The following is a 15,000-nucleotide window of genomic DNA, read 5'->3' on the forward strand; positions in this document are numbered from 1 at the left end:
TTTTTTTATTCAGTGGGATTGGATTCATGTCAAATCATAAATTCTCAAATGCGACTCATCGCGTCCAAATTATGATACCATATTAAAATGTAGCGGACTTCAAACATCAAATATATAATTATATGATCATAAAAATAAAATCTTGGGTTCATTCACTTGATGACACACTGTTTATAAACATAAACGTATACGTTTCACTTAAAGTTCAAGTTTCATCATCAGTGCCACCCCGAAATAATAACGGTTTGAGTCGGTGTGCCACTAATAATTCATTGTGCGGCTATGTGGTCTAGTGGTGTGACTCGCTTTCGGATCGGAAGGCCGCGGGTTCGGGTCTCGCTCGGCGCATAGTTGAGTCCTTGGAGAAGGCTCTTTACTCACATTCTCTCACCGTACTCAGGTGTAAAATAAGTACCTGACAGTTAACGGCGTTGTCTCTGTCCGAAAAAATTGTAACATCGCCTAATAGGCGTCATGTCCTAAATGTTAAATGTTGCTGTTAGCCAGGGATCCCTTGTAAAGCGCTTGAGTACATTTAGTGGATATTGCGCTATATAAAAGTTCAATTTTGTTTTTGATTACAGCTGCAGACCAACCATTTTCAGAATTGCTTATAGAAGAATAAGTACAATCGAACTCTCACTCTGTAAAAATAAAAAAAAGGAAAGAAAAAGAAGAAGAAATAACATGAAAATTAAATAATTTCTTACTGTCAGGTCTGTTGTCATAGCAACGCCTCCAAAGCCCAAAGCGGAAGTTGTTAAGTTTTCGTTCTTGTGACGACACAAGTCCGTCTGTTTCGACGTCATACCAGTAGTCCGTCATCAAGGCTACGATGGTGGCTGCCATGGAAACCATCACCATAAACAACACCAAAAGTCTGCTGCAGCTGTCCGACGCCATATTGGTTCGAGGAAGGGGGTTGGAAAAAAGGGGGGAGGGGGGATCTGGTAGTGGTAAACAAAAATAATATGACGAAATGATGAACAAGTCTATCGTGCACTGACAAAATGCCTTTTAAAGTTTAGCCATAAAGTTTTTCCTTCAAATATCGACGATTCAAGATTACTCTTACCTTATCAACTATTTTGAAACCACAAGACTCTCTTGAAGTCTCAGGTTTAAGATTTTTAAACAACTTGAGGTTCAGTTTAATCCGTCGATCTTCGAAGTAATACACAATATGTAACCAAAATGAGCCACCAAGGGACAGTTACAGTCTCTGCAGATTTACCGCCTGAATTCCCTAACAGGGATTTGAACTTTGAGACTTCGCATGAGGTTCAATATGAGTCAAAATTAAAACAACACACGCCAGTCAACAAACTGATGGTTCCTTCATGACCTCTTGTTGCTATGTTTGGCAAGCTATTAACATGGATTCATTTTTATTATCATCTTATAGTACAAAAAAGGACCACACAAATCTCCGAAGAACTAAGAAATACTGCAGTGCCATCCGTACTAAAGGCACAACAAGATCTTGACAGCCTCAAAACTCTGGCCCAGGACCGTGACCAATGGAAACAATTAACAACATGGATGGAGAGAGCAGCTATACTTATCGACCATGACTGAATCACACAATTCTCAGCAAGCGTCATTCGGACTCGAAGCTTACTACTACTACTACTATACTTATAGTACAAGTACCGGCAATTCAATCAACAAAGCTTACAAAGCTTGAAAATCACGTCAGTTATCAAAACTAGCAAAATGAACAAACATATGGTTGATTTTTATTTTAAAAATCTTTAAAACAAAAACAAATTTTTTTTTCGCGGTCATCAACCGACAACCGTGAACCTACGACTAATAGACACTTAGTAGATAACCACGCCTCTCGGACAGTCGTCATAATGTAAATTGCAGTGATTGGTAAACATAGCGAATACATAGATTTTACTATTGATGGGTATGTGTCTAAGCAAAATATTCCATGTTCTACCACTTGATCAACCAATACATAAAACTGTGTAAACTTTTATAATATGATCGATAAAATCATGTGACACCTACTCACTTATTTGGCGGTATACAAACAATAACAATGATCAGAGAGAGAGATCGATTTCTTTCACGTTATTGTTTATAAACAACCGACTATATTTGTCAGAACACGTGTGAAGGTGTGTCACAAATTCCATGTTTTGATTGGTCAAAAATCTATTGGTATATAGCCAACGCAGTAACCCACCCAACATATCCTTAGCATCACAGACAACTTTAACACGGGCGATTGAGTGTGTGTCAGATGTTGTGACGCAATTCTTTCACCAGTGTGTCAAAACATTGTGATAAATACTCACTACCTGTGGGACTGACATTGCCAAGCGTTCTCGTTGCCTGGAAATAAATAATCAAGGATACGGAACTGGCAATGGCAGGGAATATTCTGATTGGTTAATCAGTAACGAACAAACCATCAATTGTATCCTTCACTTACTGCGCTGTGCACTGACAAAACACTTTATTTAATTTTAGCCAAAAACTTTTACTTTAAATATTGATAGATTAAGATAAACCCGAACTAGTCAAAACATCTCAAACTTCAATACTTCAAGGAAGTCTGAGAGCCTAGGTTTGAGGTGTATTCAAGTATAATTCTCACCAGTTGTGCCCTCCAGATCAATCGTAGCAACACACAAAACTATGTGTAAACTAAACGTTTATAGTCTGATTAATGTAATTTGATGAGGAATAATCACCCGTCAAGCAGTCTAAAAACAATGATAAAGAGCAGGGTGACGTTAACTTCATTTATTTTGTATTGACAAGTTGGGTTGTGTTTCGAATGACAAATAAATGAAATGTGACCGGGGCATTAAAACAATATAATATTATTTCAAACTTGGTCAGAATAAATTTTATGATGCCTTTTACACCACGATGTAAGGCTAAGGGTTTTGGGGTAATAAATAATTTAGTTATTTTATAAATCTTTAAATTGAATTTTTTCCTGTCGTTCCGCATCACATTTTCAGTCGAAATCGAAAGAAATTTCATCAAAAAGTTATTTTCAAGACTATATAGAGTATTCATGAAGCCATGATGTAGCTTTTATTGTAATAACAATTGTGTGTAAATTTGAGAGAGATTGATTTGCTGGTTTTTGGTGCATCAATGTAAGAAATTTTGGATTTTGTTTTTGCCTAATCTGAGCCTATATTTGCCCTGTATATAACCCAAAAATATTTTGTTACTGATTTTAAAAATAATATGTAAATCATCAAATTAGACCTCCTACCACCTCATAAAATAACAAGTGAATAATATTAGCATTACATTTAAAAATGGATTTTAACTACAGGTCCCCCCCCCCCCCCCGCCCCTCATCCCTTAACTGTATAATTACCTATTCTTTGACATCTGGTCCACTCCAACGTAACACCGATTTGAGGCGATGGGTCGCATTACATATTTTACAAGTCGAATGAAAAGAAGAAATGTTTTGTAAGTAAACCGCGTTGTCATAGAGAAATAGTCAGTCACACAGTAGGGTGTCTTTGTCATGGAGACATTTATACAATTCACGAAGACACAATGACTCCGTTGTCACAAAGGATAAAACCAACACGGATAGAGGTATTGTTTTCTTCTTCTTGTTCTTCTTGTTCTTGTTCTTGTTCTTCTTCTTCTTGTTCTTGTTCTTCTTCTTCTTCTTCTTCCTTCTTCTTCTTTTCTTGTTCTTTCTTCTTCTTCTTTTTCTTCTTCTTCTTCTTCTTCTTCTTCTTCTTCTCTTCTTCTTCTTTCTTCTTCTTCTTCTTCTTCTTCTCTTCTTTCTCTTCTTCTTCTTCTTCTTCTTCTTCTTCTTCTTCTTCTTCTTCTTCTTCTTCTTCTTCTTCTTTTTCCATTAAGGCCAAAGCTTCAGGCTGAAGATTATATGGCCGATTTTTTTTTTCAGAAACAGGGGTTGTTTACAATTAGTTGGTAGGGAGTTCCAAAGTCGGATGGTGGAGGGGAAGAAAGGGTAAAGATGGTTTGTTCTTCAGTGGGGGATTTCAAAATGAAATGCTGAGTTTTACCCACAACATGTGCTTTTTCATTGATACAGTACACCCTTTTCCAACACCATGCTTTCTACGCAAGGATGGTAAGAAGTTAAGAGAGAGTGGCCCCTAATCTTAATGAAATTCATCGCAGAAAAAAAAACAAACTATTACGGTTTTAGTGATGTCCCATTGATCAAAACAAATGAGAAAACCCTTTAAAAGAACAACAAAAAAGGTTTAAAAAATAGCGATTCTAAAGTTTTGTGAAAAGTAAGGTATCCTCTTTATTCATCGATATTTGGAATTAAAGTTTTCTGGGCCGCATTCTATCCATATATTATGAAATAAAAGTCTCTGAATGAGAATACTGATGTTAATTTAAAGAATAAAGTTGCAGCACTCCATAGGTCAACATCTGACTGGCGCAAACACAGCGTATAATAAATGGCACAAGGGAGGAGGGAGGGGGGGGGGGGGGGAGGGAAGCATGAAACGTTAAAAATTAATTGAACCTCTCATAGCTCAACATGGGGATGGCCGAAGAACAGCTTATAGCAAGGCATAAGGGAATTGGACATCGATCACACAAGCGTCACAAGGGCAGCATGAAGATAGTGAACTGTGCATGGCCTAGGCAATCAATTATACACAGGCCAGTGAACCGCGGGGATTATATTGACTGTCGTGATTTTATACATTCATTCATAGGGCTCACTCTATCGTACATTGACAAAATGATTTTTCTTTTCCTTTTGACCAGAATACTTGTACTTCAAATTAAATATTGATCGATCATGATTACTCTCAACTTCTTAAAAGTTTAAAACCAGATACTTTTTTTTAAAACTCTTTGACATTTTTTGACAAGTTCGGTTTCCCCCCATAGTAATCAATGGAAATCTGAAATAATCCTTTTAGGTCGAAATGATATAAAATTGTTTTGTCGGTGCTAGTGGTGTTGTCATGCGGAAGGAAGAATATTGGAATACTTAGGTACGTATGTTTTCTCTGTCTCTTGTATTTATAAGTTATGTATGTGCGCCGCCTTCAGGTGGGGGTTGTGTATGTATGCAGGTGCGTGCATATCTGTGTGTGTGTGTGTGTGTGTGTGTGTGTGAGTGAGAGAGAGAATGTTTGTGTGTGTGTATGTGTGTTGCAAGACAGTGGGGAGAAGAAGCAGAAAAAGAAAAAAGGAGGAAAGAATAACGGATGGAGCGAGCGAGAGAGAGAGAGAGAGAGAGAGAGAGAGAGAGAGAGAGATTGAGAGGGATAGAGGGAGAGAGAGAGAGATTGAGAGGGATAGAGGGAGAGAGAGAGAGATTGAGAGGGAAAGAGGGAGAGAGAGAGGGAGAGAGAGAGAGAGAGAGAGAGAGAGAGAGAGAGAGAGAGAGAGAGAGGGGGGGGACTGTTTTTGTTAGTGGGTAATAGGGGCGGAGGAGAAAGGATAAGAGAAGACAGAGTGAAGACATAGATTGAGGACAGATAGAGCGACAAACAGACAGAATGATGAACAGTTATAAATAGTAGCAATAAATAAATAAATAAATAAATAAAAAAATAAAAAAATAAATAAATAAATAAATAAATAAATAAATAAATAAATAAATATAAGAGAGCAGAACTTCACGTCGATATTGCCATATTTGAAAAAGGGAATGTTTGCTTTCAAATGAAACAAAGTAACAAAAAACAAAAAAAAAAAAAACAATAAAAAAACAAAACAAACAAACAATAAAACAAAAAAAAAACCTAAACAAAACCAAACATATAACAACTAAAACAAAAAAAACAAAAAAACAAACAAACAACCAAATGCGCCCCCCCCCCCCCAAGAAAAAAAACAAACAAATAAAAAACAAAATAAATACATGGGGTTTTCCATTGAGAAATGCCTACTTAATTAAAAGCGCTTTAAAGGGATTCCCAAACCAACAAAAATACCCAACAGGTAGGACGATACATGCATGAAGCCCACAAGTAGCTAATGTGATTATTTTTTAAAAAGACAATGCTGTTTTCGGCCAAAAGAGACTTCTCCAAGGACTCAACTTTGCGACGCGAACGACGAGACTCAAAGGACTTACAGGCCATGAGCCGAGTGTCATACCATTAAACCTCAGAGCCGCATTGGATGTTATAATCACTTGTGTCGGTAAAAACAATCATTTGCGGCACTGCACTGCGGCTGACGCCTGGGTTATTCCAGTTTTCCCTTGGAATAGACCATAGGGACAAATTTCCCCTGTGGGATGAATGAAGAGAATTTTATTTTTATTTTATTTTATTTTATTACATATTAATTTATGTAGTTCCTGCTTGTTATCAAGTTTGCCGTAAGCTTGGCTGGCCGTATACAGGGCAGGGTTGAGGCGTAGCCTTCGATAACTCATAGCCTGATACTACCCAAAAACGACGTCACAATACAAGGCGATGTTCACCAAAAGAAAAACGGATAGCGAGTTGTGTACAATAGTTCAATCAATGGGATCATAAGTTGTTTCCTCGGGAATTACTTAAGATGACTCACTTTTCACTTTCTTTTGGTGATCGTCTACGCCTATTGTGGGGGTACCGATAGCTCAGTTGGCAAAGCACTAGCTTCACACATAAAGGGACCGAGATAGATTCCGGTTGGTCGAGATTTTCTTTCTGACCATTCTGTCAATCCCACAGTTGTCGGGTAGCTGGTCATGAAAGATATGACAGAAAGTACTTTGCGATAGAATACGCAAAGGGTAGCAAGCAATTTCTATTGTCCATTTCACCTTATATAAACGTCACGTTTTGTTTTGTTTTCATATTTTTAATTTGTTCTTTTCTTTTCTTCTTTTTTTTTTTACTGGTTTATGTCTGAGTGTCTGTTTTGGGGAAGGGGAAGGGGGGGGGGGGGGGTACATTTGTTGGGGGTAATTTTAATCAGTCCAGATTTTAAGTAAACATTTTCTGACTAAATTATTTTTAAAAATGTATTTTGGCAGTGCATGGCAGAATAGTATGTCCTTCAAAACAGGCAGCGAGTGACTCGATAATATCAATTGATTGATTACTGATCAAAGATCGATATGCGGAAATCCTTAGTTCTCGATATCGAATAAACAAGCACACTGGGGATACAATTCGATTTGATAATAATATTGGCCGGAATGCATGGAGACTAAATTGTAAATTATAACAGATAATAATAATAATAATAATAATAATAATAATAATAATAATAATAATAATAATAATAATAATAATAATAATAATAATAATAAATAATAATAATAATAATAATAATACACATTTATCTAGCGCTCATTCTCGTGTAAAACACAAGCTCTGGGCACTTTACAATATAAATATCAATTTTAAGTGAAAAAAAAATAAAATAATAATAATAATTCATAGTCAAATCAAGGATTCATAGAGTCAATAAAAACAAATACAGTAAAAATGTGTCTTGAGATTCTTTTTAAAGGTAGGTAAAGACTTGCACTCCCTCAGACTACGTGGTAGTTCATTCCAAATCTTGGGGCCGAAACAAGCAAACGATCTATCACCAAATTTTGTTCTTGATCTTTTTTCCGAAATTTTCGTTTGGTCATTACATGATCTTAAAGTGTAATTTTCAAATTTACACATGACCACGTGATCTCTGAGATATGCCGGTCAAACACTTATAAACAAGACACGCTGCTTTGTAATATGTGCGCTTTTCAATGGGCAACCAGTGGAGAGAGGCCAACAAAGGGGTTGCATGATCAATTTTTTTTTTGCCAAAAACTAATCTTGCTGCACTGTTTTGCAGTAGTTGTAATTGTTTAATAGAAGCCTGAGGCAAGTTGACAAGCAGGGAGTTACAATAATCTAGTTTCGAAAAAATGAGGGAAACAACCAATGTTCCAATTGCAATATACTGACGGATCGAACTGATTTTCTTCAATTGAAAGTATAAAGATTTACAGAGAGCAGAAATGTGAGCTGACATTCTCATTTCTGAATCAAAATAGACACCAACATTTTTCACAGTCTTTGAAACGTTGATCTTTTCACCCCCAATCAACACCTCAAGACCATCATTCACATTCAACTGCCCTCTATTTCCCACAATCATCACTTCTGTTTTTGACTCATTCATTTTCAACTTGTTTGCATCCATCCACTCTTTCACATCCGTCACACATTCTTCCTCACGTTTCACAAAATTTTCGAGATTTTTAGTTTTATCAGTAGCATAAAGTTGCGTATCATCTGCATAGAGATGATAGCGGAGTCCATGACCAGTGATGACATTAGATAATGGAGAAGTATACAAAACAAAAAGAATTGGACCCAAAACAGAGCCTTGAGGAATACCAAAAGACAATCTATGTTGACGAGAAAGTTTATCTAAAATCATAACCTGTTGCTTTCTGCCATCTAAATAAGATTCCAACCACTGCAAGACAGTCCCAGACAAGCCAAAAGTTATATTAAGTTGTTTAATGAGAATACCGTGATCAATAGTATCAAACGCCGCCGAAAGGTCTAATAATGTCAGAAGAGAAACAGAACCTATATCTAAAACATCAAGCAAATCACTCGCAACACAGCACAGAGCAGTTTCTGTGCTGTTGTAAGAACGATAAGCTGACTGAAATTTTTCCCATAGATTGTTTTCATGGAGATGTTGTGAAAGACGTCTGAGTACAACTTTTCAAGGATTTTAGAAAGAAATGGCAGATTTGAGACGGGACGGTAGTTACTAAGGTCATTTACATCGAGATTTTTGCTTTTTTATGAGAGGCTTTATAATTGCATGTTTATAGATATCTGGGACTTGTCCTGAAATAAGTGACTGATTTATAATATAAGTTATGCAAGGTATCAATTCAGGAAGACATAATTTCAAAATATTAGTTGGTAAAGGATCTAAATCACATGACTTCGAGGAAGATGAACAAATTAATAAGACTGTATTACTAATAGAGAAATGTAAGAGCATAAGACACGATTTCACCCAAGGAATGGTCATACACAAACTTATACGAAGATCTCCCTTCCGCCATACACACACACACACACACACACATATATATATATATATATATATATATATATATATATATATATATATATATATATGTATATATATCTTTCGTCACCTTTCCTCCTCCCTTCTCTCTCTCTCTCTCTCTCTCTCTCTCTCTCTCTCTCTCTCTCTCTCTCTCTCCCTCCCCACCCTCCAACTGGATAACTGTCTCCCTCCTCCAGTTCCATTTATTTATATTTCTTAACTAATCAAGCTTCACAATGGCGTAACGTTTTCTGTGTATACACCTTTTCAGCGTGCCCTATCCACAAATAAAACACTCTGGCCGGAAAGATGCCTCTGTGATAAGGGGATACATCATACACTGTTACCCTTACACATTTCACGCTAGGAAAATACACACTACAGAGGGACCCGGTAGTTTAATGAGAAAGCGTTTGGGAGAATCGTGTCGCTCAAGATAATTTTTGAAAGGGTGATTCACATTAAAGTCTTGTCCCTATGTCTCAGTTGGTGATTTTAGATGTCCTTTTTGTACTGCAACTCTCTCAATATCATCAAGTAACTATAGCCGGATATTGATTCACATCCTGGTGGAGCGGGGGTGGGAAGGGGGGGGGGGGGGGAATGTGTTTAAATCGAGGGACATCAATAAGGCCGTGACCAGAGTTTTGCGATCATTGTGACCCACGTGAATAGTGATTACGACATTCCATCCAAGGATTTGAGTATATGCGTCATAAAGAAAGAAATGATTTTTAAAAAGAATAAAAGAAAAAGAAAATAAAATTAATAATAATAATAATAATAATAATAATAATAATAATAATAATAATAATAATAATAATATATAATAATAATAATGGGTAATAATAATAATATAATAATTAATAATAATGATAATAATGATATAATAATAATAATAATAACAATAATAATAATAATAATAATAATAATAATAATAATAATAATAATAATAATAATAATAACCCCCCCCCCCCCCCCTTCCGGCAAACATAATATACTATATAAATTTGTCTTTTTTTAAGAAAAAAGGAAAACTATACATCTATTAATACGGGGGGGGGGGGGGTTATATTATTATTATTATTATTATTATTATTATTATTATTATTATTATTATTATTATTATTATTAATAGAATTAAAGTATATACGTATTTTGGAACTATTACATTTACACATTGTGCCTAAGTTCAACTTTACGACAACGACAACGACAAAGAAGAAGAAGAAGAAGAAGAAGAAGAAGAAGAAGAAGAAGAAGAAGAAGAAGAAGAAGAAGAAGAAGAAGAAGAAGAAGAAGAGGAAGAAGAAGAGGAAGAAGAAGAACAACAAGAAGAAGAAGAACAAGAAGAAGAACAAGAAGAAGAACAAGAAGAAGAACAAGAAGAAGAACAAGAAGAAGCCAACAATTACAACAACAACAACAACAACAACAACAACAACAACAACAACAACGGAAATATCAACAATAAGAAGACCATCAACGATGACGACGATAGTAAAACAAGAGAAACGGAATGTTCGGGAGGAGGAGGAAGAAGAAAGAAATGCACCAATATATATTACATATCTGTCTGCATGTATAAATCATTGATCCACATTATTGTTATTTATTACATGTGACGTTAATGAAGCGTGGTGGGGAGGTGTCGTAATATTGGAGTGGTTCATGATATCATAACACGGTCCTGGGTGGATCGATGGGAATATGTGGGTGGGACTGGCATAGGAATAATTCAAGATATGAACACAAGTATGCATGAAACGGTGCGACAATGCAAGAAAGAAAAGTACAAGAAAAAAAAAAACATACCAAATTATCAGTCTGCCTCGTCTGGGGATCGAATCTCAGACCTTCTAATTACTGGTCAGTAATAATTGTAGCACGTCTGACCGGTGATCAGAAGGTCTAAGGTTCGATCCCCAGTCGAGGCAGACATTGTTTTTTGGATGTCTTTTTTTTCCTGTAATTTTCTTTCTTACTTTGTCTGACACCGTTTAATACACACTTTTGTTCATATCTTGATCTTACACCGGTGCCGGGACCCTTATCTCTCAATAGGAACAATTGAGATGAGTTTTGATTTTTTTTTATATAGGGCAATATCCACTAAATGTGCTCAAAGCGGTTTACAAGGGTCCCTGGTCAACAACAACATTTAACATGTAGGACGGGACATGGTTATAGCTTATGTCTTTATTCCGAAAGAGTATTTTAGTAAAACTCTAATGTCGTGAGAATAATTTCATTTCTTTATTCACTGTTGAGATATATGCGGCGATTTATTCCGTGGGACGCATTATAAATAATATATGCCAAAAAGTAGCGTTTGATAGAAACATATTTCTCCGTACACATCCTGTTGGTTCAATCTAGACATAACAACAACAACAACAACGATGATGATGATAATACTAATGATAATCATCATCATCATCACCATTTGAGCTGGAAAGGTTCACCTCCCTGGATGGTAAAAGAATCAAGTCACAAATAAAGAAAAGAAAAACAATACAAGCCTATGCGGATGTTCCTTCAATAATCATAAATGAATGAGAATATCACTCTAGCCTTACCTGAACAGTTAATAAGTAGGAGTATCAGTGGTGTCCAGATGATTATTTTAGTTTGTTAGATGGCAACAGAATGAAATCCAAACGAAAATAATAACTCACTTTCACTCTGAAATGTCCCGAAATAATTTAAAGGAACATAGACTCACAACTGTAACCCCAACTGAAAGCACAAAAGCCCCCTACATCTATGCTTGAATTACTCAAGTGTGTAGTCACCCAACCGTTTGTTATCGTCTGCTGTCAATGAAGAGGACAGATTGTTTTGGGTTGTTACAAGAGAGCAGCAGACGACATGGCACAGGGTGTGAGAAAAAGAAACTTCGAAAAGAAAGAGTTGACACACAAGTTTAAGCACGCCACTCTCCATTCTTGGCACCTGAGCTTTTATCAGTTATGCCAGAACCAATTGTTAAAACTTGCCAAGTTGTAATACGGTTAACTTATATGATTATTCTGTTATTGTATAACAAGATTCGTTGGTGAAATACTTTATAACGCAGTTTCATAAAATTTTCGTTTGATTAAGAGATGACAGCACAACAGAAAACATTTAACTACAAACACATAAAAAAGGATTGGATATGTATAGCTACAAGACTCTTTTCAGGCAGCTTGAATGGATTTGTTTTTGTTATGTCGTGTGTATCTCAAAAACTCATTCACGACGCAGTGACCAAACCCCCATGGAATTCCTGCCAGTCAATGACACACGCATACACACGAAAGCACACACACACATACGCAGCACACACACACACACACACACACACACACACACACACAAATAATGGCACACCTTTATGGGGGCGGTGGCTGATCGCTCAGGCAAAAGGGGCGTTGCGGTGCTTTTTTCAGTGCCAAGAAAAATAAGAGCAGCTGTTGTTCCTGCTGAACGAGATTATTGTAGTCTAGATTTGAAATACATAGCAATAAAACAATTTCAATTACACATATCGATCAACAACCAGAAAGTTTGAAGTTTGATTCCCAGCTGACATTGATTTTATAACGATTTCTTTTTTTTCTATTGATGATATGCGTTAAAGTAAAGTGTGATACTCATAGCATTTGCCCACCAGATGAAAAAGCTGAGAAGCTCACAACATTGCCATCTGGAAGTATAGATAGTTCGAAGATGACGTCACTCAGGCCTTTGTTATTGTTTTTTGCCATCCACGTTTATGAGTTATGCTCACTTAACTGAATTAACCTGACTATAAACGTTCATGTATACACACAGTTTTTGTGAAGGTCCGTTATACTTCCGGATGGCAATGTTATGAGCTTCTTAGCCAAGCGCACACTATCTATAAAGGACCAACACACAAAACTATGTGTCTGGATAATACACTTTAGTGAGAATTACTCACAAACATGGTTGGCAAAAATAAATAACAAAGACTTGAGTGACGACAACTTCACAAAACTGTGTGTATCCATGAACGTTTATAGTCAGGTTAATACAGTTCAGTGAGCATTACTCATAAACGCGGATGGCAAAAAAAAAAAAATAACAAAGACCTGAGTGACGTCATCTTCGAACTATCTATAGATAGAATGAAGATGACGTCACTCACACTTTGTTATTGTATTTTGCCATCCGCGTTTATGAGTAATGCTCACTGAACTGTATTAACCTGATTATAAACGTTCATGGATACACACAGTTTTGTGTGTTGGTCCGTTATACTTCCGGATGGCAATGATATGAGCTTCTTAGCCAAGCGCATACTATCTATAGATAGTAATAGTATGCACTTGGTTAAGAACCACATAACATTGCCATCCGGAAGTATAACGGATCAACACACAAAACTCTGTGTAACCATGGACGTTTATAGTCTGGAAAATACAGTTTAGTGAGAATTACTCATAAACGCGGATGGCAAAATACAATAACATAGACCAGAGTGACGTCAACTTCATTCTGTCTATTTGTAGTCTTAACGGCCTGTCTGAGAGAATTTGATGAGGAGAGATCACCTTGTCAAAAAACGATACACATATAATTATGACAACCTCAAACATCTATTTATAGAAATAAAGTTATTATTGGAGCCAGATCACCTCAATAATTTATGTAACACGAATCAACCCAAGCCAAGGAATTAGGGCGATTGCTGAACTGACCTAATTAGGGAGGACTGTGACCGATTGCCGCTTGTTTTAGAATGGTCAGATGCTGGATCGAAGACTGTCAAAGTGATATTGAGTAGGCGATGAGAGGCTGCTTGAAGCCTTGGTTGTTAGGAAGGCTTAGAAAAGTAACAATACAATGGAAATGGAGGTTTCCGGCTCAGAGCTATTATTAAAACTCCGACGCTCTAAAAACAAATCACAGAGTTTAGAGGATTTCGAACCCGACACCTTCCTGTCAATCCGAAGTCTAGAAAGTGACTAGAAATGGTGTCGATGACTCAATGGTCAAGTGTGTAACTATCAAAATACAACTATTTTTAGCTCAGTCAAGGGTTGGATGGGTGACAATGAGTTGTATCCTGCCTTTTTAGCGCTTTACACACATTACTCCACTGGGTCCGTCTATAATTGAGTATCTATCTATAGGAAGTTAGTGGTAATGCAGGAAACTGTTACTACCAACCAAAAAACAAAAACAAAACAAAAACAAAAGACAACAACAAAAACAAAAAACAAACAGATGGTTAACCCTCTCCATTCCAGCTATTGGAAAATCGTCACATTCGTTACGATATAACCAACATTTTTCTTGTTCAGTTTTCCTTTGTTCATCATAAAATTTAAAGAAAAGGAACAATGTGTTATAGAGCATGTTTCACTTAAGAAATGATGTATCACAAGAACTTCACCGCTATTGTGTTTGAGTGATAAAAATTATATTTTTGTGTTAGTCGGGTGTGAAGTTTTGGGGAAAATCCTGAAAATAGCTGATAAGGAGAGGGTTAAATGATAACTTGTTTCCTCTCGGTCTTAAGTGTTGATGCTGGTTAGGGGCTCCTTGTAAAGCGCTTTGATCACGTTTAGTGGATATCGCTGTAAATAAATGCTCTATTACCAAAACAATTTGGTCTACTGAAAGAAAAAATGAATCATTGTGAAGCACAACAAGCTTAGTCAGTCATGGGGGAAAAAGCTAGATACATTTTTGTATTCATATATTTGAATTTTAACATCTCATTGCTTTTTAGGTTTTGTCAAATACGTTTGGGATATTTAAAGTTTATATAGGCAAATACCATACTCTCTAGTGCTTTACAAGTTTCCAGAACCTCCCGATGAAGGAACAGAGAACTTTTAACACCGTGCAGCTAGTTAGGCTTTGGTACGATTGTCGTACAAGAGCGACAACGCTCCGTAAGGGACCTACGAATTAACATCCCATCTAAGATAGGACGATGAAAACGTACAAATA

General features: G+C 36.4%; 1 protein-coding gene across 1 annotated transcript in view; it reads right to left on the bottom strand.

Moving 5' to 3' along the window:
• The window catches only part of LOC144972963 (uncharacterized), a 43,661-nt gene extending 31,807 nt beyond the window's left edge, over positions 1–11,854 (bottom strand). The window contains exons 1-2 of the mRNA XM_078914816.1: positions 11,610–11,854; positions 711–947 (exon numbers count right to left, since the gene is read on the bottom strand). Of these exons, the coding sequence (XP_078770942.1) occupies positions 711–903 (193 nt within the window). The 5' untranslated portion in view covers positions 904–947; positions 11,610–11,854. The remainder of the gene's footprint in view (positions 1–710; positions 948–11,609) is intronic.
• Between the last annotated feature and the right edge of the window lie 3,146 nt (positions 11,855–15,000).

The sequence above is a fragment of the Berghia stephanieae genome, chromosome 5 (assembly GCF_034508935.2).
Source record: "Berghia stephanieae isolate SIO BIC M18660-M18661 chromosome 5, UCSD_Bste_1.3, whole genome shotgun sequence".
NCBI lineage: Eukaryota > Metazoa > Mollusca > Gastropoda > Nudibranchia > Aeolidiidae > Berghia > Berghia stephanieae.